The 26,407-nt window shown below is 34.0% G+C and overlaps 1 protein-coding gene across 2 annotated transcripts in view; it reads left to right on the top strand.

Annotated features, from left to right (window-relative positions):
- The window catches only part of LOC123710880 (CAD protein), a 28,361-nt gene extending 2,308 nt beyond the window's left edge, over window positions 1-26,053 (top strand). Inside the window, exons 3-23 of one of the 2 annotated variants that reach the window (XM_045663161.1) lie at window positions 1,940-2,097; window positions 2,691-2,841; window positions 3,363-3,426; window positions 4,263-4,535; window positions 5,556-5,777; window positions 6,752-6,870; window positions 7,833-8,105; window positions 8,564-8,698; window positions 9,487-9,693; window positions 10,144-10,254; window positions 13,059-13,065; window positions 15,390-15,515; window positions 17,347-17,488; window positions 17,815-18,088; window positions 18,557-18,873; window positions 19,094-22,232; window positions 22,330-22,434; window positions 22,894-23,142; window positions 23,366-25,120; window positions 25,275-25,658; window positions 25,808-26,053. In XM_045663161.1, coding sequence (XP_045519117.1) covers window positions 1,940-2,097; window positions 2,691-2,841; window positions 3,363-3,426; window positions 4,263-4,535; window positions 5,556-5,777; window positions 6,752-6,870; window positions 7,833-8,105; window positions 8,564-8,698; window positions 9,487-9,693; window positions 10,144-10,254; window positions 13,059-13,065; window positions 15,390-15,515; window positions 17,347-17,488; window positions 17,815-18,088; window positions 18,557-18,873; window positions 19,094-22,232; window positions 22,330-22,434; window positions 22,894-23,142; window positions 23,366-25,120; window positions 25,275-25,658; window positions 25,808-26,014 — 8,418 coding nt within the window. In that variant the 3' untranslated portion in view covers window positions 26,015-26,053. Of the gene's footprint in view, window positions 1-1,939; window positions 2,098-2,690; window positions 2,842-3,362; window positions 3,427-4,262; window positions 4,536-5,555; window positions 5,778-6,751; window positions 6,871-7,832; window positions 8,106-8,563; window positions 8,699-9,486; window positions 9,694-10,143; window positions 10,255-13,058; window positions 13,066-13,291; window positions 13,395-15,389; window positions 15,516-17,346; window positions 17,489-17,814; window positions 18,089-18,556; window positions 18,874-19,093; window positions 22,233-22,329; window positions 22,435-22,893; window positions 23,143-23,365; window positions 25,121-25,274; window positions 25,659-25,807 lie in introns of those variants that run through there. The other variant, XM_045663160.1, reaches the window with a different exon arrangement.
- Window positions 26,054-26,407: the final 354 nt, after the last annotated feature.

Genomic DNA, 26,407 nt, shown 5'->3' with positions numbered 1-26,407 from the left:
ATCAATAACAAAATTAACATGAATGGGAAAAATAGCTTTCTAATCTCACCAAATATTTGATAAATCTTATTAATTACTTACGCATCAATTTGTCTTACATTAAGCGAGGACAGCTACCATGACAGAGGGGCCTACCATGAACTTTCTTAAAACTATCCAGTTGCGATGCAGTTGAGTTTAGGTACTTAAAGTCAATAGCATTTATTCGTACCATGTCCTCCTATAAGCTGAACCGTATTTGCATCGCAAGACCGAATGAAAGAACGATAATTATGTTTGAGGTTTCTATGTAAGTTTTGAAACTTAACTGTCAAACTTGCTTCGACAGATGTTTCTATAAAAATAAATAAAATATAAAATTATTAATATGAATTATTCATCGATAAAAATAAGCTATTATGTCTTTATAATTATTTATTTAATTTAAAACTATTCTCTCGATATATTTAAAACATAAAGTTTTCTGGTTCTTTGACAGTTGACACTCATTATTTTTAAACGTTTGCGTCAAATTTCTATAGGAGCATTCGATATTTGGTGTTTACAAAATTCCAGTTTTATAAATATAGTTTTACAAATTGTTTAACTTATAAATATGATGCGGTAAGTATTGTTTACAACGTTGTTGTTGTTTTCTAAAAAATAAATACCTATATGGTAGGTATTTCTGATATTCCTATCCCTTCGCAAAAGATATTCACAAGATATGGACAAGTCATCTTATTACGGGAAAATCATAAGTACTATATAGTATAAACGATTATAAAAATGAATTCCTTCAAATTGTATAAAATTAGTTGATACGTTAACTAATTCATATAATATAAATAATTATATTTTCTTTACAGCTTAACCTGACAAACTCGCTGAATTGAGAGACAAAATGAATATATGTTTATATCCAATTGAACATTACTTGAAGACATCTTATTATTTACCTATTATAAATTTAAAAATACCTATGTTTATTTAAATAACAAAAAGCAGATTAGAATTCATGAACATAATGAGGAAAATTTAATCATAATAAATACTCGTGATAGCATTCTTATTTATTGTAAAACGAAGAACCAGGCGGCGGCTATTTTTGCAGTATTTACCTATAACACAGAATCCTTATGAAGGTCAATAATTATGCTATATTTTAATACACGGAATTACGATTTTGTTAAACCTGCCTAGTTAATTATTATTTTTTGCAATTATTTGTAGTTAAACTGAAACTTCAAAGAATCAAAGTCGTTGATCTAAATTATTGTTTGGGCACGTTCGACACAAAAAAGTTGAACAAAAAGTAACTTTTTTCGAATCGCTTATTCTGTCATAGTTGGAACGCGCAACTGTCAAATTTCGGTTCAGTCGAGCGGTCATTCATACAATTTGAACGAGCGAAATCTGATTACCGCTAAGGTCATGTGGAAACCTAAACTGTCTCGTTTTGTCGATATCATGTTACGAATTAGCGATGCATCTCAGTTGAAGGTTGTCAATAGGCTCGCAATAAGAGCTCGTGGTAGGCCCCAGATATCTATAAAAAACGGCTATTATTTTGTGATATCGATAACGCGAACCACCTAACACGGTTCGATTTGCTGCAATAATAATTGTATGGGACTGGCGGTTAAATACCTAATGTCAAATGTGTCTGATACTTGTGAAATGTGTTTAATTTCTCTCGTTAAATAAAAAAAATATGTTTTATTAGCAAATATAAATTAAAACAACATATCAAGCAATGTACCAAAAATGTTCAGGTCAAGTTTCTCACAAGTCCCATGCTCATGTCTAAGTCAGAGGTCTCCACCATAACCCCGAGACCTCTGACCTCGATATAATAAAAAATAATAGATAAGCTTTTTAATCAGCCAGCCTAAAGCCGTGTTGATAATTTCGGTACTTTCTCTACATAAGGTTGTACACTGTAATTATTTGTCCACAGTTCAGACGTAATATCAGCATAGTCGGAAATGAGTTTATGCTAGAAAATACGCCATTTCGCATCATGTCCGGATCAATACATTACTTCCGAGTGCCTCACGAATATTGGCGCGATAGATTAAGGAAGTTGAAGGCGGCCGGTCTTAATTCTGTATCCACGTATGTGTCGATTACTTTTTATTAGCCTTGCGCTCAGAGTCGTTTATTACATTATATCTATGAAGATTTTCAAATGATGCCGTGTGACCGATTACTTAACGAAGGAAGCGAAAGATATTTTATTTCTTTTAATTTTGAGTTTAATTCGTTAATTAATATAAAATTTAAAAGATTGATTTTTTTTCTCAATGCATTTAGCAGTCGCTCATACGGTAAAACATCGTGAGTAACCTGCCTTAGGCACATAAGGCTGATCGCCTACTTACCGATTTAAAAAAAACAAATGATCGCAAAAAACATATATAAATCTGAGTTGACTAACTGTTTTTTTCTAACGAATAAAACGAAACGAACCTTTAGCATGGATTATGGGAGTATGGGACAACGAAATTTTAAACTTATCATGTGTGTTAAACACCGGAGGACATAGTACTTTTTTTTCAACCCGTATTTTTTTATAGAAGTCATTTGTTTATGTTTTGTCGGATTTCGTTGTCGATATTCACATTTGCATTTTATTGACTGACATTATTCTCTGATGGTTAACATAATACTTACAATACTTGCAACGTTAAGTTTTATTGATATTAAAGGTATGTTGAATGGAGTAGCCACGAGCCCGAAGAAGGGATAGAATCATTTTCAGGGGACAATGACATAGTCAAATTTCTGAACATAGCTCAAGAGGAAGGATTACACGTGTTATTTAGACCTGGACCTTATATTTGCGCTGAAAGAGATCTGGTGAGTTGTATTTATACGCTAACTAAATTGGATGAAGAGTCTTCATGAATAACCAAAACATTCTTCAATCGATGTAAAATCTAGAAAATGTTAGTATAACAGGTTACATTAAGAAACTATCTCTATTCCTAATAAAATTACTAATTTTTTTTACCGTATCTTTGGCGTTGTCGGTGAAGCAGATGTCGTATGTACGAGTGTTCAATTCTTGGGAAAGAAATTCAAAAGACTTATAGTAAAACTTTGCATTACGAGATTTCAGTTGTCCTAAATGTCTTTGAATCTCGTAGCCGTTCCACCAGATGGACCGATCAAGTGAAAGACAAATTTTCCTCTAAGCTGTACACATGAGCTGTACGCTGTCATAAGAGAGGCGCTGGATCGAAACCGATGGAAACATATAGTCCGATAGATGCTTCGTTGCTGACCACGACGCTCAGACATGAGCTGCCGATTAAAGAGAGAGAGAGAAATGACTTTGATGTTTTTTTGCACCAGAAATCAGTTAGTTATCATTTCAGGGCGGCTTCCCGTATTGGCTGCTTGGGAAATATCCTCATATACAATTGCGTACTACTGACACAGGTAACTAAAAAAAGTTTTGAAATTAAAAATTCTCGAATTTATAAGACTGTTTGTAATTTTAATGGCAATACATAATTATGACTGAATCTCTCCGTAATTAATTCACTATGAAATCCCTACATACCTCTGTTTGTATACGTAACTTCCATAGACTGCAGTAGTCATAAGAGCAGTGTTGGCGTAGTGGTTCGAGCGCCTCTCAACTCTTAGGTCGAGCGGTCTAATCACAGCTGTGCCAATGAATTTTTCTTTCTGTGTACGCAATGGTCGCTCGTATGGTGATGGAAATCATCAGGTGTGTCAGGCACAGAAGGCTAATCTTCATCTAAATTATCACGAAACATATTCTGTAATAAACAAATTTATTACAGAATGTGTGATTCAGAAAATCTGTATTTTTTAAATAAGATTAAGAAATAAAATATAACAATCAAAACAATTAATTTTAAAAATATATTACAATTACAGTATTTACAATTTCTTAACCCACAAAGTAATAATTAAAATATGTAATTAAAAATTATTATCAAAACAAATTTTAAAAGTTTGGTCCCTGTGCCAGTGTACGTTTAACGCTGGCAGCATTTTCTCGCTGTATTGTGAAACTTTCCGTATTTTGTCTTTTTTTTATAAGCTTACAAAGGGCAGTGTTGACTTCAGCGTGCCACTTTCACACAACATGGATTTTCTATATGTAGGCGCATTTAACACTGAAACTGAAAAAACAAGTCACAGAACAGATACAAAAATAAGACCCAGTCCTAAAAGATTTAAGCGCCAATGGTAATAAATATACAGTATTATTTAGTCTATTAAAACACGCAACAATTTTTCAGATTTCATCAACGAAACAAAAAGATGGTTCGATAAGCTTTTTGCACTAGTAAAGCCCTTGCTTTACGGAAATGGCGGCCCAGTGATTTTAGTTCAAGTTGAAAATGAGTACGGGAGTTATGGTGCCAGTAAAAAGTATATGGAAAAACTACGCGACATCATTTCTGAACATGTTGAAGACAATGCGATTTTGTACACAACAGATGGCATGTATAGATCATATTTTTATGATGGATCTGTGAGCGGGGTTCTGACTACAATCGATTTTGGTCCAAGTAAGTATTATTATGTATTAACATAAAATTATTTCCGTAGAGACAGGAAATACACATCAAAACGCCTATATTCAGATTCACACACTTTATCTCACTTTTGTGTAGAATTTGCTATCTCGCTTTGATACCATTCTACATTCATGTCTACCACAGCCTATGATACATTTTTTTAAATATTATTATATCGTGCAATTGTGTGATTGCCGCTGACCGCAGTTTAAATTATTTATTATAAAATAAATATTCTTATAATCTATATACAGTTATTATAATACCACGACGATAGACTGAGGATACTATTTACACTTTGCCGGGCAGGTATTTCCCGGACAGTTGTCTATGAGAACCGGAACATACTTTTGTCGGAAGTCGAAACTCTGCTTCCGCTTGAGCGTACTCAACGAAGAGCGATTCGAATCGCCGACGACTTGTCACTTTCAAAGCGGCTTGATTACTTTGCGTTGTGTAGAGATATGGGGCGGTGTGTTTGCATCTTCTACCGCATTTATCATGCAGAGTATTCAGAGGAGTTGTTCAGGCTAATCACTCTGGCTGAAGTTCATCATCGGACGTGTAGGCAGAATACAAAATACCATCCGTATCACCCCAACGTTTGTCGTTCCGCAACTATGCGATTCTGAAGGCAGTTTTTGCCGCGCAACACCACTATGTAAAACCAGCTGCGCTTACCTAAGGGTTCCTGAAGGGAAAAGAGCGTACCAATTCTTAAAAGGCCGGCAACGCACTTGCGAGCCTTCTAGCAACGTGATTATCCATGGGCGGTATCACGTAACATCAGTTGAGCCTCCAGCCCGCTTGCCTCCTGTTACATAAAAAATAAGAAAGGAATGACAGTTTCATGTCCTAATAGGGCTGCAACACACCTGTAAGCCTCTCAGCGTTATTAGTATTCATGGGCGACGGTTAACATTTTAATCGAAGTGATGCCATTTGTCCCATAAACAAATGAAATAGCTATCACTTGAATATTAGTGGATAAAATATAATTGTAAATTTTAGTGGACAGCGTGACCAAGGCATTCCAAGAGCTACGCAGATTTATGCCATCTGGCCCTCTTATGAACTCGGAATATTACCCGGGCTGGCTTACTCATTGGACTGAGGACCTTCAGCAAGTATCATCTGATCGAGTGGTGTACACTCTACGAGATATGTTAGAGCACAACATTAATTTCAACTTCTATATGTTCCATGGAGGGACCAATTTCGGATTTACATCTGGTTTGTGCTGAATATTCTACAAAAAAAATATCCAGTGCCTTTGATTAATACGATATTAAAGTCAATAAATAAGCGTTATAAGTTTCTCAGAAAAATACATTTATACAATTATTTTTTTCTATTAAGTACCAACATTACTATCGAACTATAACGACTTAACACTTTTTTAACATTTAACATAACGAAAATCAAAATCACTGCTGCTGATCTCTAATCCTACGACTTTCTCTTCGCACAGGCTAGAAGCAGAATAAAAACAAAAGAAATCTTAAGCTATTGGATAAGACCCTAATCTAATCTACAGCACAAAAGTACTTTTCTCTATTGATCACAGTTTGGACAGAAATAACTGATTATTTTAAAAATATCCTACGCCGATGAATATGGCCGTTCTAACTTTCCTATTTATGTGACGTTTTCTTTTTATGATACACGTCAGAACGTATTTTCACGAAACTGCTGACACGAAAATCATAATCTATAAGAATTTTAATTTTTAACCTTACACCCACGTATTTAATTATAATATTTATTGTAAAGAAAAGATAGAGAAAATTTGAAGTCTATAGAAAGAAATGCTTTTCATTAATTCAATGTTTTAAGGATTGTCATTGATAAGCAACTGTGCTATTTGAAAACCTTTTGGAAGTATAATAATTTAGTAGGAAGTATAACATATAATTTGTATGTCTAGTATAAAACTATATATATATTCTTATTGTTTTTATGTGTGTTAAGATACTAAGCTCTTGTTTTAGTGTATACAATTTTGGTACAGTAATTGTACCTACTGTTATTTTTCCGAGCTTTGCTTACTTTTACTGACATGAGGGGGGGGGATAAATTACAGTCAATTTAATTACGTCTTGGTCGGTCCCTGACAACGCAAAAATCAACACAGTTTTATAATTAGAAATATATATTAGAAAAGCTTAATATATAGTGAAGTATATTTACGCGTATAATCATTTTAGGTGCAAACTACGGCAGTTTTTATCAGCCAGACATAACATCATATGATTATGATGCACCGATCTCAGAAGCCGGCGACCCAACACCAAAATACTTTGCTATCCGAGACGCTATTACTAAGGTTTGCTCACTTAAATGTAAAGTCTTATTAGACAACTTGTATCAGTTTAAATCGAGACCCATGTGTATTATTTTAAGCATTTAGGTGCTTAAAATAATCCACATCCAAGGCGTAACTAATATAAACAAATATCGTTTCGTTGTTAATCAAATTTATCCATTACGCCTCACCACTAAGATACTGTGCAATTATTATATATATCTCTTATACTATAGAATTTTACTCCTAATACAACAAACGAGTGGCACAAACTAGAGTTTGCTATCATTAAAAAGAATGGATTTATATATTATACTGTAATGTATATCATTTCTTCTGTATTGGAATGACAATGTATGTAATGTCACTATTTATTAGGTGCCTTCTTAAATATTTATTTTTTATAAAAAAAAACTAAATCAAATCAAAATCTCTAAAATATAAAGTATTTCAAATTATATAGCAAAATAGCATTTATTCAGATATAAACGTTTGAGCTGAAATTGAAGTTGACGTCCTAGATTCTTCCCTATCGCGCACTCTCTATGGGAAATTGTATATTTATTATTTCTATAAACTTTTCCAGTGTTTCAAGCGTACAACCAACGTAGATTCGATATTTCTAAATATCGATATATGCATTTTACATTTTAGTTAAATACTACTCAAATTATATACTCGTAGTCCCATTATACAGTGTAAGCATCAGTCGTTGGTCTTTAGCCGTAAATATTTGCCTGTATATAAAAGGCTTTAGAACTAACCTTTTTAGTTTGACAGTTTTTCAACTCAATCGCTTTTACAAATATTTATAGTGCATACACTACACGAATTATATTCCAATGTAACTTAGTGCTTCCGTCTAAGGAATTCTAAAGATGCCATGGCTTGGTTCTCATTTTTTTCAGACAAAATTGTTATTGGATTTTAGGTACTTTTCCGTGTACCTATATGTATTTATTTTATGAAGAGCTTTGTTATAGTTCAATCCAGAGGTCAAAAATGTGCCTCCTCCAACAATTTCGAAGAAAGGCGCATACGGTGCGGTCAACCTAACCCCTAAAGTAGAACTTTTATCAAATGATGGCCGTACGAATTTGGGTAAAAAATACAACACAGTAACGGGGAAAAAGTTGCCAACTTTTGAAGAATTGAAACAATTCTCCGGCTTGATGCTATATGAGACATCATTGAATGGAAATGGTTTATTGGAAATTAGAAAACCAAGGGATTGGATTTTTGTTTACGTTGATAATGTAAGTTCTATTGATTAAGAAATATTGAATTTATTATTGAAATAAGACAGATGCTAGATTATATTCCTATATATTCCTTTGCTATATTTTTTTACATTAAACTATAAAAAATATCTCGCGAGTAAGAAATAAACCATAGTGAATATGTTAATAGATTTTCAAATTGTTTGACGCCCACACTTATTTATCAGTAGACTGCTTCTAAATATATTGTATTATCGATTTTCGTACGGAGAGGATTTAATTTTAGATTCAATGGAAGACGAGAACTACATATGATCATAAATCTAAACTGTTTTGTTGTATTTATTGCTATATTTGTATATTATTTTTTTATTTATTTACAATGTTTTGAAACATATTAATTGAATTTATAAATATCATTATCTTCGATACAATAAAATATCTATAAAGTACGTTGTAAAATGTCTGATTACTTAGATGATGTTTTATTATAGCGCTTCCAAGGTGTGATAAATCGCAGATACAAAGCGTATTCATTGAATATTGAGTCAAGTGGCAGGTCATCTTTATCATTGCTCGTAGAAAATCAGGGACGAATCAATTATGGGCCTAAACTGCATGATTATAAGGTAATGTACTATTAATCGATACAGCACTCTAGCAAATGCACGGTATTTTTATTATTTTTGCTTATTCAGACTGTAACAGCCGGATGTGTGAAAAAGTTCCTAATGTATTGAAAACTATGTAAATTCTCTGAAGTATGGTTAACACGCTGTGTGAATAACATAAAATGGAACAAAAACTAATTTATCTAGTGGTCGGTTCGGTTTTTTTATGGATTGACAATATCATGAAGTGTTCAATTCTACGGTTGCACCACGATAAAGTATTATTCGACATTACCGGACTAATTACGAAGCAATTTCTTTAGTTTCACATAATATGGGTTTAAAAAATCTAATCTATCTTGATATAAAAACAAAAACTTTTTAGAGACTGATTTTAGGTTAAATAACTATTTTAAATGTCTATCGTCCAGACTTTCCGGAAACTAGGTCTGTGGTGTATGGATAAAATGTTTTCATAGAATAAAGTTGTTTTTAATAATTTTATTTGTATATTACACATATACGTTTACGCGTACATTTGTTATCTAAAACCGAAGACATTTAAAGTAAATTATCTTCGCTAAAACGGCTTTACCGTTGTTATAAATAGATCATCTAAACTTAGTTTCATTAAAATTTAGGTTATTACGTTTTAGATTATTTAGGTAATTAAAGTTAATGTTTAAATGACTTTTTAAACATCCAATTTCGTAATTTACTTAACACATTTTTCAGAGAGCGCATTTTAGTTTGATGGTGAGATTGTCGCCAAAAACACAAAAAATATATTTAATTATCTCTTACAGGGAATCTTAAGTACTGTAGTGTTCAACAATAAAACCTTGGAAGGGCCGTGGGCAATAACAGGTTATCCTTTAGATAAAAGAACTGAGCAGGTACAAGAATCTTTGTATGAACCAACGGCTTGCTCCCCAATATTGTTCACTGGTGACTTTATTTTACCGCCTGAAGAACCTTTGGATACGTTTGTGGATATGACTGGTTGGGGAAAGGTGATTTATTATAACACCATTCTTTCTTAATTCTAATATCCTTCCTATTTCGTGTTTTCGTTGTATCGGAGAAAATTACAGTAAATTTGTCTTTGGTATCTAAGTTCATGTTTGGGACAGTTTTTTTATGAATTACTTGGAGTGTTTTAAGTGTTTTGGTCAATAGTTCGATTCCCGTCGAAATATTTTTTTTTATTTAAAGGCAGAGAGGCAGACATTCATCGTTGTTCCTAGAGTCATTGGTCATAACCTTCATATAAACTTACGCTTATATACTACTGCGACAATTAAATGAAACCTTTTTTGTTTAGATTTATTAATTTAAGAAAAGTACTTTTATTATTACAGTGGAAACACAATTTGACTGATAAACAAGTACATTAGCATTTAGACTGATTCAGTTGTTGTATTAGGTTGTATCAGTAAATATTTTTTTATTTCAATTTCAAGGGTTACATTACAATAAACGGCCGTCTACTTGGAAGATATTGGCCTGAAGCTGGTCCTCAAGCAACGTTATACGTCCCTGGAGTGTGGCTAAACCCTGCGCCTGCGCAAAATGTCATCGAAGTCGTGGAATTGTATAAGACGCCTATAAATTCCGCCGTTAATTTTATTGACTATCCAATTCTTAATAGAACCGCGACAGTGTACAGTTATAATGAATTAAGTTGTTCATATGTTAATTAGTTTTAAACGGGTCAACTGTATAATAAGATAGTAATTTAATTCTTGCATTACCGTGGGAAGTTTTAGATGCGTGTTAGTGGGTTGACTACAAAAATTATCTAAGTTAAAATACTCAGTGTAAGACAGGGTAAGACTCAGTGTCGAGACTCAAAAGACGCAAACTGTGACTCCCGTATGACAAAATCTAATTCATTTGTGACCTACTCGTAGTTGTCAGAGTTCGCGATAAGTCCTGTCACTTATATTTACCTTAATTAATGCGCAATATGTTGCTCAACTTCCTTAAGTTTCTACGTAGCCAGCGAATACTCGTTGTTTACGTAAAAATCAATAAATGTGTTTTTTTTTAATATGTAACCAAAAGTTTAAATTACGTTCCTCATCTATTATTAATTTCATCTTAAATCCAATCCAAAGTACCTTAGTGTTTAGAAATTATCAATAAAATATTCTAGATTGTGTGATGTGTTACTGCAAAGTATAACGCCTACAAAGTGTTCCCAGTCCCAGTTAAAACGTATTTTAAAAGTACTATAAATGTTATAATAACATCTTAAAAGCCGTGATTTTAGATGCGAATCTAGGTCGCCATGTCTTGCTTTTTGACCGACTTTGACCTTCAAGAAAAAAGCGTTTCAATTGTAGGCATCGCTCGCGAGCCTTCTATGGGAGATACTTACCATCCGATGTCTCTCACCTGTTTAGTCTCAAAAAGAATTTAATCGAAGGACGTATACCATGTAATTTAGAGTTTATTGGAACGTTAATGTAATGCTTCAGTATTCGCTCCTGTTTTCAACAGACTGAGGGAAATAAAAAATATTATTTTAATTTAATTATTAATGTCGTGTTAGAAAAAGTGTCTATACAGTTTTTAGCGGACTGTTACATAGATGATGTACGAGAAAGGTAGGTAAACTGTCAGTTATTATTTCAAAGCAATAAGATCATGTATGCTAATGAAAGATTTGAACACTATCGCTTTAAATGTGAAAGTACAAGACATAAATCTATATATCTGGGCTGTGACTATATTAATTATGAGGCCTTTAAATAGCCGTAAAATTACGCCTTTGGTGTAAATTACACAGAATATATTTCGTACAATTTGAGTTTGTATTTGGTATTAACAAGAATAGCGTCTGGAATTCTATTCCAATTGGATTACACTCTGTATTTCCATGATATTCGCCATGCGTGGCGTGCCGCAGGGTTCCATATTGGGTCCCTTTTTGTTCCTTGTTTATATTAATGATCTCCCGCATATGATGTCTGAGATATCGGAAATTATCTTATTTGCTGAAGACACTTCCCTCGTTTTTAAAATCAATAGGAAAGATTCCAGTCCAGTAAACGTCTATGATAGCTTAGTAACTCTATCGAAATGGTTTGCCGCGAATAATTTACTCCTCAATTCTGCTAAAACTAAATGTATCAAATTTTCACTGCCTAATGTCACCCCAGTAGGGCTTAACGTAACTCGCGATGGTGACAAACTTGAAGTCATCACTGAAACCGTTTTCCTGGGCATAACCATTGTCAGTAAATTACAATGGGGAGCTCACATCGCAGCATTATCAGGTAGACTAAGTTCTGCAGCTTATGCAGTCAGAAAAATAAGACAGGTTACTGACGTTGCTACAGCTAGGCTTGTATATTTTGCTTACTTTCATAGCATAACGTCGTATGGTATTCTACTGTGGGGCGCAGCGGCTGACGTAGATGCCATATTCATTCTCCAGAAAAGGGCAATTCGTGCAATTTACAATCTTGGCCCCCGCGAGTCTCTGAGAGAATTATTTAAAGAAATTAATATACTCACGTTGCCTTCCCTTATATTCTAGAGAATATAATGTTTGTTCGTAAAAATTTGCATCAATTCACTGTCAAAAGTGTTATTCATTCTATAAATACCAGGAATAAGCATAAAATAGTAGTCCCAAAATACAGATTAACAAAATCGAATAAATCGTTTCTTGGGAATTGTGTCAGATTCTACAACAGGCTACCGAAGTGTGTAACTGATCTTACGACTAAAAAGTTCAAAAACGTCATCAAAGGAATCCTAATTAAAAAAGCGTATTATAAAATCCAAGACTATGTTGACGATAAAGATGTATGGCGCTAATTCATCTCTGCATGTGCGGCTTCCCTGGCAACTTGCGCTGTGCAAGTGTGTGTATCTCATTTTACACTAATAATAAAAACTCAATTTTCTTTTGCTTTGTATAGAATCTCTGTATACCTTGCATTATATAAACTTCTCAGCCGATTATTACTATTGTAACCGAGTCTTTGTAAGCTAAACCATTGTTGAAAAGAGTGTCCATGGAGTTTCTTGCCGGTTCTTCTCCATGAGACCCACTTTTTGGAACCGTGCAACTAGACGTTTCATAAGAGCCTGCAAAGGCCTATTTGAAATAAAAACTTTTGATTTTGATTTTTGATGCAGAAATGATAAGTATTAACTTTATTATTGTTAATGCTTCGTTTGTCACAATTGATCACCCTAATAAAGAAACAAAACGATTTCCAATTACCGCTTAATACCACGATTAGTATAGTATAGTATGTAAATGCGTCCTATTACCAAAAACAATATTTTATTTTATTCACTGTTTGAAACATGAAACATAAAACAGATACTATATTATTTATCGATAGTTAATTGTTAGTCTTTTAGTCAATCATTCAAATTTAGTGATAAAAGATGCGACAGACTTAAGACGTATTTAAAACCCTCGGAACTATAAAGTACAAACAATAGTATTCACATCACTGACCTTAGCCGTGGCAGAGGGAGATGGCTATATCTAAATAGCCTATATCAGAGCAGGATGGTCTACATCCTAACTGGTTGGTTTTGTGACGTTGGCATGTTATCGTAACTTGGAGGAAGTGGAACACTGAAAGAGCGCTTAACGCGGTCTGTCGTTGTGGGGACACCGACAGCGCCGGACCGTTTTTCGTGGACCATAAAAACCACGTGGCCGGCATTTTAAATCTAAAAAGTGAGTACATAACTCGATCGCTCTTTACACGGCCTATTATTCGTATAATATGATAAGTGGACATAATTTTTCAATATGTGACCTTTGGCACGCGGTGTGCTTGGTTAGTTGTGAGTAGTTAACTTTAAGTATAGATACATATTTAATAAGATTAGAATTCAATTATAATACTTGTATATCGTTTGTATTTTTAATGTATTATATATCTACTGAAAAATAACATCGATAAAGTGTCGGAGTCAGTTCTTCAGTATACAAAATCCACGCAATATTTTACCTTATGATCATACGTTAATCCAAAGTATTTCAAGATAACTTCTAGGTTATGGGCTAGGTTTTTACTACTGTTTTATTTAGTACATATTTGAGTTCAAAATTCAGGGATCGCCACCATATTAGCAACTAATATTCTTTTTATAGTACGTTAAAATTAAATATTTCATTAAAAAATACACTTCTGCTATCTCCTTTCTTATTTTGAATTAATTATTGACAATGTTATTATGCATTTTATTATAAGAACTTCTGTTTTAGTCATAACCAAGTTTCCCCAAGTCATTTCACAGTGTTAATAACAATGTTTTGTGGTACCACAGTATTTGGTGACGCGGATTTTATTACATCTTAACCAATAACCAAACACTTCAGACTACGAATTCTAGATTTTTTAATTAACATATAATTATTTTAATGAAGATAGTATACATATAATTCTAAAATAGTATATAGTATACATATAATTATTTACTCTTGAGCCGTGGGGTTCATGTGCTCAGGCGCTAATTAAAGATTTAAGTTGGCGCCTGGTACATAGTATTGGTGACCCCAGAGCTGGTGGTATCCTTGCTCATCGATTAATTTTCGCAATACAGCGAAGAAGTGTGACCAGTGTTAAAAGTACACTGCCACAGGGACCAAGCTTTTTAAATTATTATTTCTATTTTTTTAATTATTATTTTGATTCAGTGTAGGTTAAGGAAATTGTAAATACTGTATATTTGTTTAGTCAAAAATATATTGATATATACTTGATTATATTAGTTAAATCACCTTGATATTATATTGTATCTATAAATTTAGCTTCGTGCGGCGTATTGTTGGGACAGCCTTAAATAAATAATTATTTAGCTGTAAAATAGACGCACCAAAATTTAGAATGCAGAATTGTGAAAATGTCAAAAAAATATTTTTATTTAAATACAAAATTTAAAAAAAATGTTTTTACTATAAGCAATATTAACTTAGTTTAAGACTAGTTTTGTCTACGACTGACTCGCGACCTTACCTAAAACTAGCCCCGTTACAAACGGTATTTTTACTACAAGAATAAATACGTTAACAGGTTAGTTCTCAAACATCAGACATTTGCACTACATTAGCAAATATGTAATACTGTTGCCTACTTAGTGCTATTTTTGTAAACATTCTTTATAATAAGTGTCATTATTTGTTACTAGTAGGCTTAATAAGTAAAGACCCTTCTATATATGTAAATCTATTAGAGTTATTACACAAAGCTAATATCTACAATTAATTTAGATACGGTATCACTTAACATCTGGTGAACATCCTGTCCTATATAAAATAAAATTATAAGACCGCCCGACGAAAAATCGATTATATTCGATTTTACTTTCTGATTCCTTCCAGTCGAAAACCACTAATGTGCCTCGAGGTGGACATACATTTGTATCATTCTTTAGACTATATTTAGTGTCACTCAATTTTAATGTGCATTATCAAGTTCAATTGCGCATATAGAAAAAATACTATTGCTGTACGTCGGACGCACGATGTCAATGTAACAGCGAAGGGCAATTTAAAATAATATAAAGCAAAAATCGTTTTATTCCTGGTAATACAAAAAGTCGCCCAAACACAATACCGAATAGTGATATAACAAATAAGTAGTATATAAATTGTTATCGCTGCAATAGCTCGCCACGGATTCTACTCTAGTCTTAAAATAAAAATAAAAATTACGTATTATTTCAGGAAAAATGTGCGACAATAATGAGCTGAGTTGTGAAGTGGGGCCGCCATGCAGCCTGGTCCTTGCTGATGGATCCGTCTTTCAGGGTCGTAGTTTTGGAGCCCAAGTACCTGTTGAAGGGGAAGTTGGTGAGTTAAACATCTTACTTTAAGTCCCAGCAATATTTTTTTTACTTTGTAACTTTGTTTTATTAAAATTACGAAGCCAAATTTTATAATAATAAACGAAGATAGTATAATATAAAACTTATAAATATGTGTATCTGTGCCGACGTATGGGTTTATGTGTGTCTAATTATTACATATATCATTTTTGTTTGAGGCCTTTTTTTAATAAAAAATTCAAATTGGTAAAATAAATTATTATACTGGGCATAAATTATATTTAATATGGGGACGTTACGAGAAAAGTTAGTCTTATTTTTTATATGTTAGTTATCCCCATATAGGAAAAGAAAACTTAACTTGATATAGGAGATCAGGGCCGTGTACACGTCCTTGAAGGAGGTCGTGTAGTAGGCATTGGTTCAGAAGAGTGCGTTTATCTTGTAAAGACATGAGTATATATTTTTACACCTCTTGGTAACTACACGGCCTATCCGCTCTTTTAGGATTGAGATACCACAGAAATTTATTTTGAAAATTCTAGTATAAGTGACTGAATGTTGGACTATTATTCTAAAATTATAAATAATATATACAAATCGTAAAATTGACAATGAAAGAATAAACCGCCATAGCGAATAGGTTTAAGATATTTCAATAATATTCACGGCATATTAGTTTGATCAGTAAATTGCTAACTACCATAAGCTAAGTTATAATTATTTGACTGATGACGGTTCAATGAATGCATTCTCTCAACTTTAACATAAGCTTTATTATATTTTCAAAATTAAATAAAAACTTTTTGTATGTAAAACAAACTTATAACTTGTTTTAGATTAATAATCATAACTGTGATAAGAGTTTAAAGAACTTTGTTCTACTCATTTTTAATCTGATAAAACGGGTATATTTACGTGAAGGTCAGAATCAATTTTAAATATTTATCAAGGTTTTTAACCTGTCTTTCTACTTTTAAATGCGATTTTTTATTGAAATGGTTTACGAGATACGGACTTTGTATCGTAATATAGGTACGGACTTGTAGACATCGGGATAAAAAATATTTTTTTCTCTAAGTCCAGCCAAAACTCCAGATAATATTTTCTGTATGAGATAAATTCTATTTAGGTACTCTAAGGTTTGCGTGTATTTGTTTGATGGTAGGTATTCTGGTATTATAAAGTATTTTCCTACCATTAAAAAAATATCATCTCCTAATGTCGTTCGTGTAAATATTATTCGGTTTATATCAAATGTACGACCAACCAGGCGCCAGATGATAAGCCACGCTTTATATGGAAATTGTATTCGTTTTTACAACAAACTTCCAAGCGCAATTAGAGAATTATCACGAAATAAATTCATTAAACGTAAATTAATGAATTTATTTCTTATGCCTTAATACCTAAAAGATCCTAATCCTTGGGATTGATTTGCTCCAGTTCAAATAATTTGTATGACTCAAAACTTATCCATTAAAAAGAGTGGCGGAAAGTTTCTTGCCAGTTCTTCTTGCCCGCTCTATGCCCTTTTGACGTTCATAAATGTACTTGTTTACCTATATAAATAAAGTTATTTTGAGTATGAGTTTACAATTCAATAAATCGATGTTGGAAGCTTATAAGCGACATTTGTATAGATAAAACATCCTAACATTTAGGAACATTTTATTTATGTAAGAAATCCCGTATCGCTCCAAATCGGTTACCAGACACGTTTCTGCGTCTATTACATGGATAATATTAGCCTTCTGGGCTTAAGACTCACGACCTCTGGGTTGACATTTGAAAGCTCCAGTGCTTCTATGCCAACTGCTTCTGTCATACTAATTTGTAGCAATAATCCATTCCAGTGTTTCAAACTGGTATGGTGGGATACCCAGAATCTTTAACGGACCCCTCCTACCACGCCCAGTTGCTAGTACTGACCTATCCCCTCATCGGTAACTATGGAGTGCCTGATGAAAACGACTATGATGAACATGGCTTACCCAGGTTAGTTACAAATAAAAAATTTCGTTTACATACTTGCTTCATTAGAATTTACGTATGCAAATTAACCAATGTTTAGAAAGTGCGCAAAACAGTAAAGTATCAAAATTTTAATATTTACAAAGGAGTTGTTTAACTTCTGTTGAAATCCTGGGGAATAAAATATTGCATTGTTTATCTCATTCAGACATTACATAGCTTTAATTTCAAACTAAGCTAGGTTTTATTATTTAAAGTAAAATGTTTTATGAAAAATAAGTATTTCTTATCAAAGTAACAGAACGGGGCACGCCAACATTTGATATAATATCAAAAATATTACATTCCAGATTTTTTGAATCTACCCGCATATGGGCAACAGCTCTCATCGTTGGCCAAGTTAGCACCGCCGCATGTCATTGGCGAGCTAAAAAATCATTAGGCAAATGGCTTGCTAGTAAGGGTGTACCTGGATTATGCGAAGTTGATACTAGGGCTCTTACATTCCGACTTCGAGAAGGTGTGACTTTGGGAAGAATAGTTCAAGGTGTGCCCCCTTTTACAGTAATGGCACCTTTGACTGATCCCAATACGAGGAACTTGGTTGCAGAAGTTTCTATTAAGGTAAGTGTTATGTCACAATCCTCTCTATGTCTTAAGGTAAGGTAAGTAATGTAAAGATCTTTATTTCATTGTGTATTTTTTTCCCAAATTAATGAAATTGATCCCTCAAAAAGAAAATTAATTTCGTAATATTTTTCAGAAAGTTGTTCAATATAAAGTTACCAAAGATTCGACAAGATAGTTATTGTTTGTGGCTCAAAGGAATTACATTCCAGCGTGTAAATTATTAACTAGAATTATTTTGCAAAAATAAGCAGAAATCAGTCCTATTCATGCACCATTAATAATAATAATTAAATTTACAAGATAGTGGTATATTTAGATCGGTTAATTATAAAAATCTGCACGATCAGCCATATAAAAATAGGCATGCAAATGTCATATTAATTGTCATTAAGTCATATAATAAGAATATCATTTAGGAGAGCTCCACACATGAAATCTCTATTTCATATTATTATTTTTTAGGAGCCTCGGATATTTAACCCTAAAGGAGATATTACCATAGTGGCTGTGGATTGTGGATTGAAATATAATCAAATTAGATGTTTAATAAAAAGAAACGCAAAGGTAATATTAGTGCCATGGAATTATAAATTTGATACAGAACAATATGACGGAATTTTCATTAGTAATGGACCAGGTGATCCAGAAGTTTGCAAGGTCACGGTAGACAATTTGCGACAGAGACTACAGGACAAAAAAAATGTTAAGCCAATCTTCGGTATTTGCTTGGGTCATCAGTTATTGGCTACTGCAGCGGGCTGTAAGACATATAAGACTCGGTAATATACATTTATATCCTTTTGTAAGCTTCCTAATAACATACTGATGTGGTAGCTTTACAATTATTTATAATTATTATATAATTTGGTACCTATTTAGTTTTAGTGATTAATGGACTTCATTAATTGCAAGCTTGCAAGACAAGTTATATTTTGTCTATTTAGTTATCTTAACCCTATCATAAAAAAATAAATCATAAGCTCAGAGTTTACTTTTCAGATACGGAAATCGTGGACACAATTTACCTTGTACGCACAATGGAACTGGTCGCTGTTTTATGACGTCACAGAACCACGGATTCGCGGTAGATGATAAGACACTACCAGAGAACTGGGATATACTTTTTACTAATGAGAACGATAAAACTAATGAAGGCATTTCTCATAAATCTTTACCATACTTCAGCGTTCAATTTCATCCTGAGCATACAGCGGGACCAACCGATTTAGAATGTCTTTTTGATGTTTTTATTGATTTAGTAAAGCTATACAAAAACAAAAAGCAAGCTGTTGTAAATGAATTGATTATAGATAAACTTAAATATACGCCTGTACTACAAGATAGACCTAAAAAAGTATTAATTTTGGGGTCTGGAGGGCTTTCAATAGGACAAGCTGGTGAATTTGACTATTCAGGTTCGCAAGGTGTTAAAGCTATGCAAGAAGAAAAGATTCAAACTGTCTTGATCAACCCTAATATTGCGACAGTTCAAACGTCGAAAGGATTAGCTGATAAAGTATATTTTCTGCCCATTACTCCCGAATATGTTGAACAAGTTATTAAAGCCGAGCGCCCAACGGGTGTCTTACTCACATTTGGAGGACAAACGGCTCTTAATTGTGGGGTTGAATTAGAAAAAAGTAAAATATTTGATAAGTATAACGTCAATGTACTGGGTACTCCAATACAATCCATTGTTGACACAGAAGATCGAAAAATATTCGCTGAAAAAATTAACGCTATAGGAGAAAAAGTGGCACCAAGTGCTGCAGTTTCATCTGTAGAAGAAGCTTTAACAGCAGCGTTGCAAATCGGCTATCCAGTTATGGCACGCTCTGCTTTCTCTCTTGGTGGCTTGGGATCAGGATTTGCAAACAATGAAGAAGAATTAAGAGTCCTAGCTCATCATGCTTTGTCACATTCTGAACAGTTAATTATTGATAAATCCTTAAAAGGCTGGAAAGAAGTTGAATACGAAGTTGTAAGAGATGCATATGATAACTGCATCACAGTCTGCAATATGGAAAACGTGGATCCATTGGGTATTCACACAGGCGAATCAATTGTTGTTGCGCCAAGCCAAACGTTATCTAATCGTGAATACTACATGTTACGTAATACGGCTATTAAGGTAATAAGACACTTTGGTATAGTCGGTGAATGTAATATTCAATATGCCTTAAACCCCAATTCAGAAGAGTTTTTTATCATAGAAGTCAATGCACGCTTGTCCAGAAGTTCTGCATTAGCTAGCAAAGCTACTGGTTACCCCCTAGCATATGTAGCTGCTAAATTAGCCTTAGGTATACCACTACCAGTTATCAAAAATTCTGTTACTAGTGTGACCACAGCCTGTTTTGAACCAAGTTTGGATTACTGTGTAGTTAAAATACCCCGTTGGGATTTAGCTAAATTCAATAGAGTTAGTACTAAAATCGGAAGTTCTATGAAAAGTGTAGGCGAAGTAATGGCTATTGGCAGAAGTTTTGAGGAAGCTTTTCAGAAGGCTTTGCGAATGGTGGATGAAAATGTAAATGGTTTTGATCCTTACATAAAAAAAGTTAACGATAACGACTTAAGAGAACCTACTGATAAAAGAATGTTCATATTAGCTGCAGCCTTAAAAGAGGGATATTCAGTAAATAAATTATATGAATTAACTAAAATAGACCCCTGGTTTTTACATAAAATGAAAAATATTATAGATTATTATGGTAATCTTGAGGCAATAAATGGATCTATGAGCCCAGAAATACTTAAACAAGCTAAGAAAATTGGATTTTCTGATAAGCAAATCGCTGCGGCTGTTAAAAGTACAGAACTTGCTGTTCGGAAATTAAGGGAAGAATACAAGATCACCCCATTTGTAAAACAGATTGACACTGTAGCAGCCGAATGGCCAGCTTCCACTAATTATTTATATATGACGTACAATGGTTCTACACACGACTTAGAATTTCCAGGGGAATTTACTATGGTCCTTGGATCTGGCGTTTACAGAATTGGTAGTTCGGTTGAATTTGATTGGTGTGCTGTTGGTTGTTTAAGAGAATTAAAGAATCAAGGTAAGAAAACAATAATGGTAAATTACAATCCAGAAACAGTCAGTACAGATTACGATATGAGTGACAGATTATACTTTGAAGAAATATCCTTTGAAGTTGTTATGGATATCTACAATATTGAACACCCAGATGGCGTCATTTTGTGTATGGGAGGCCAGTTGCCAAACAATATTGCGATGGACTTACATAGACAACAAGCGATTATATTAGGTACTTCACCAGATATGGTAGACAATGCCGAGAATAGATTCAAATTTTCTAGAATGTTAGATCGCAGAGGTATATTGCAACCACGATGGAAAGAACTGACAAATTTAGAGTCGGCTATCAGTTTTTGCGAGGAAGTGGGTTACCCATGTTTGGTTCGCCCTTCTTATGTTTTAAGTGGTGCTGCTATGAATGTAGCCTACTCAAACCAAGAGCTAGAAACTTATCTTAAATCAGCAAGTCAAGTAAGTAAGGACTATCCGGTGGTTATTTCAAAGTATATTCTGGATGCCAAAGAAATTGATGTTGATGTTGTAGCCGCTGATGGAATATTACTTTGTATGGCTGTATCAGAACACGTTGAAAATGCTGGTGTTCACTCGGGCGATGCCACACTTGTTACGCCACCACAAGACATAAATAAAGAAACATTAGAAAAGATAAAAGATATAGCCAGAATAATCGCCGAAACATTAGATGTCACGGGGCCATTTAATATGCAACTTATAGCGAAAGATAACGAACTGAAAGTTATTGAATGTAACGTGCGAGTATCTAGATCATTTCCGTTCGTTTCAAAGACACTGGATCATGATTTTGTAGCTATGGCCACAAAAGTAATACTTGGTATTCCTGTGGAACCCGTAGATGTAATGAGTGGCTGTGGAAAGGTTGGAGTAAAAGTTCCTCAATTTTCTTTCTCACGACTCTCTGGCGCCGATGTTACTTTGGGAGTCGAAATGGCTTCAACTGGAGAGGTAGCTTGCTTTGGCGAAAATCGGTATGAAGCTTATTTAAAGTCACTTATGAGTACTGGATTTAGAATACCGAAAAAGGCGATTTTGCTGTCTATAGGAACCTACAAGGTAAATAATTAATTTCTTACAACATTTATTATTTTTATGAGATTGTTACCTTATTAATTATTAAATATACAGTAACAATCAACATGTACTTTTCCAGCATAAAATGGAACTATTGCCTAGTGTGAGAGTGCTACAAAACATGGGATACAAACTATACGCTAGCATGGGAACAGGAGATTTCTACACAGAACACGGAATTGATGTAAGTATATATAATTATTGCTACATTATAATTTTGGTTTTCCATATTTGAATATAGTAGACGAATTTTCACTTACCGTTTTACAAATCCAGTAGGTCCGTACTAGTATTGTCTTTGGTTGACATAGCTTTTACACATTGAAAGAAAACAATTTTTTAACCGTATTAAAAATATTGGTATTATAATTATTTTACATAATTTTAAATTTAATCTTTCCGACGTTTCGCGTGCTTTACAGCGTGCGTGGTCACGGTGAATGAAGACAAAAGGTGTTAAATGTCAAAAGTATCACAGCTGTAGAGAAAGTTGTGTTATCTGTATTTATTTCCCCGGAGTTTGTATCGACTAAAAGATTACGGGTTTTTGCCGAAATGACTCAATAGAATAGAAATAGAGGACACCGTGATTATCTGATTTATCTAAACATCCACTCATAAAATTACCTACTTCTAATTTCAGGTTGAAAGTGTACAATGGACATTTGACCATATAGGAGATCTGGACGATGCAAGATCGGACGGGGAATTAATGCACTTAGCTGACTTTATGGCGAGAAAGCAACTAGATCTCGTCATCAATTTGCCAATGAGCGGCGGAGCTCGTCGTGTATCTTCGTTCTCAACTCACGGGTACCGAACTAGACGACTGGCTGTTGACTACGCTGTTCCTTTGGTTACTGATGTGAAATGCGCTAAGCTTTTAGTACAGGTAACAAGATTTAACGAAATTCGTGAAAAACTGTGTGGATAATCTTAGATGGTGACTTAATATTTTTCTTAATTATGCATTAACTTACAACATGAGAAACATGACGTATTTACTTAATTTCCACTTTGTGTCACCTCGCTCCACAATGTTATATTAGTGAGAAAAAGCATAAAATACAGCGTTTTAATCTTGAAATAATTTTAGTAATATCAATTTCTTACAGGCGATGTTAAGATGCGGCGGTGTTCCACTCATGAAAACCCACACAGATTGTATGACATCAAGAAATATTATTAAATTACCCGGATTTATCGATGTTCATGTTCACGTAAGAGAACCAGGTGCAACATATAAAGAAGACTTCGATTCTTGTACAGCATCTGCTCTTGCTGGCGGTATAACTATGATTTGTGCCATGCCAAATACAAATCCACCTGTGATTGACCGTACTTCATATGACTACGTCGCCGCTCTCTCTAGAGTAAGCGCTCGTTGCGACTATGCATTATTTGTTGGTGCCTCTACCAACAACACAGACAGCGCAGCAGAACTAGCACCACAGGCGGCAGCTTTAAAAATGTATCTTAATGAAACTTATACAACTCTTAAACTCGACGATATGACTGTTTGGCAAAAACACCTACAGAATTGGCCCAAAAAAGTACCTATCTGCGCCCATGCCGAGAAGGAAAAAACAGGAGCTATTATACTAATGGCTTCTCTTTTAGATCGACCAATTCATATCTGCCATGTAGCAAGAAAGGAAGAAATAATGATTATAAAGGCTGCTAAAGAACGCGGCTTAAAGGTCACGTGTGAAGTCTGTCCACATCATTTGTTTTTAAGTACTAGAGATATGGACAGAATCGGTCTGGGCCGTGCTGAGGTTAGACCAGTCTTATGTAGTCCCGAGGATCAGGAAGAACTGTGGAAAAATATGGATATTATTGACATTTTTGCTACTGATCATGCTCCACATTCAGTTGAAGAGAAGAACTCAGAAAAACCTCCACCAGGTTTTCCTGGCTTAGAAACCATTCTACCATTGCTCCTTAATGCTGTCCACGAAGGCCGTCTTACGATGGAAGATCTAATTAATAAATTTCACAGAAACCCGCGAAAAATATTTAATTTACCCGAACAACCGAATACATACGTAGAAATTGATATGGATTACGAATGGACAATACCCGAGGCCATGGAATTCACAAAATCAAAATGGACTCCGTTTGCGGGTATGCATGTGTGCGGCTCTGTTCATCGCGTCACTTTACGTGGCGAAATAGCCTACGTAGAGGGACAAATTTTAGTACCACCAGGATTTGGACAAAATGTACGAGATTGGCCAGCACCAAAAAAACAAACGTTCCCTATATATCCGATTGAAAAGATTGAAAAAGAAACCAGCCGACCAAATTCAGCTTTAGACTTCCACAGCTCACTAGAAATTAGTAAATATAGTGACTATGAATTGGATCAAGCAGAACCAGGCAAGACAGATAATAAATTAAACGTTCATTTCAATGAGAACACTGGTTTAAGAAGCACCTCTCCTTTACCGCCTACTACAAGACAGAGATGCGACAGTACTTCTATATACCCTTCACAAGTTACATCGTCACAACGGCAGCGTAGCGATTTATTTGGAAAAAGTATTTTGACCGTTGATACGTTCAGTAAAGATACACTGAATGACATTTTCAATTTAGCCCAATATATGAAAACCAACGTAAGTAAGGGTAGATGTCTCGATGATTTATTGCGAGGCAAGGTGATGGCATCCGTATTTTATGAAGTCAGCACTAGAACCAGTTGTAGTTTTTCTGCAGCTATGCAGAGACTTGGTGGTTCTGTGATACATACTGACGCCACAAACTCGTCTGCTAAAAAGGGGGAAACTTTAGAAGACAGTGTTGCCGTGATGGCTAGTTACTCTGACATAGTTGTACTCCGGCATCCTGAACCTGGAGCCGTTGCTGTAAGTAAACTATAATTGAAAATTTACCAAAGTTCATTTTTAGTTACACCAAGAATTGATTATACTAGATATTTTCCCAGTCAAAAATTTTATATTACTTTAGTATGTACCTACCTACTCATATATAATATTTATAGCTATATATTATTTGCAGCGTGCTTCAAGACATAGTCGTAAACCTATTATTAACGCTGGAGATGGTGTAGGTGAACATCCCACTCAAGCGTTGCTTGATATTTTCACTATAAGAGAAGAAATTGGTACTGTGAATGGTCTAACTATAACCATGGTTGGCGATTTGAAGAATGGCCGGACTGTACATTCCCTAGCTCGCCTACTTACATTGTACCAAGTACAGTTGCAATATGTCAGTCCCCCTGGATTGGGAATGCCAAAACATATAATGGACTATGTGGCTTCTAAAGGTGTTCCTCAAAGAGTGTATGAGAAACTGGAAGATACTCTAGCTGATACACACGTATTGTATATGACCAGGATCCAACAAGAAAGATTCGAAAGCCAAGAGGAGTATGAGAAGGTAATTTCAAATCTTTATTTCTGTATGTTAACAGTTCAGGAATATTTTTAATTCATAAGCATAGGTAGTGTTTACGTTCAAAGACAAAATTATTAATAACTTTTAAATACTAATTATAGTACACAATTATGAAATTGTTTTATTTTTAGATACGTGGCCTGCTAGTGGTTACTCCGCAATTGATGACCAGGGCAAAGCGTCGCATGGTTGTGATGCACCCTTTGCCTCGAATTGATGAAATTTCACCTGAATTTGATACAGATCCTCGAGCTGCCTACTTCAGACAGGCGGAATACGGCATGTATGTGCGTATGGCACTACTCGCTATGGTGGCTAGCGTGAATCCTTTAATTTAATAAAACGTGTAACTATATTTATATAGTATATTTTCACCACTGACAATAAAAAATATTTTTAAACATTGTTTCATTATAAAAATTATAAAACACAAAATATAGGTGAAATTAATAGGTTAGTAATTCCCTATACTTTGATTTCCCGCTTATTCACGGTCTGACGCATAAAATACCTTAAAATTATTAATATCAATCCAATGTAAACAATAACTCTAACGATGAAGAAACCAAAAAACATAAAAAGTATTTTAGTTAAATATTGAATTTTACTATTTTATGAAGGCGAGATTCTAGAACATGACCTTATACTTAAATAAGATTTTTTTACAATAGGAGCCCAGGCCACAAAAGTATAGTTTTAAAAAGTACTAACTATTTCTAATTAAATCACTA

Source organism: Pieris brassicae, chromosome 6, assembly GCF_905147105.1.
Source record: "Pieris brassicae chromosome 6, ilPieBrab1.1, whole genome shotgun sequence".
Taxonomy (NCBI): Eukaryota; Metazoa; Arthropoda; class Insecta; order Lepidoptera; family Pieridae; genus Pieris; species Pieris brassicae.
This window is presented reverse-complemented; position numbering and strand designations above follow the sequence as displayed.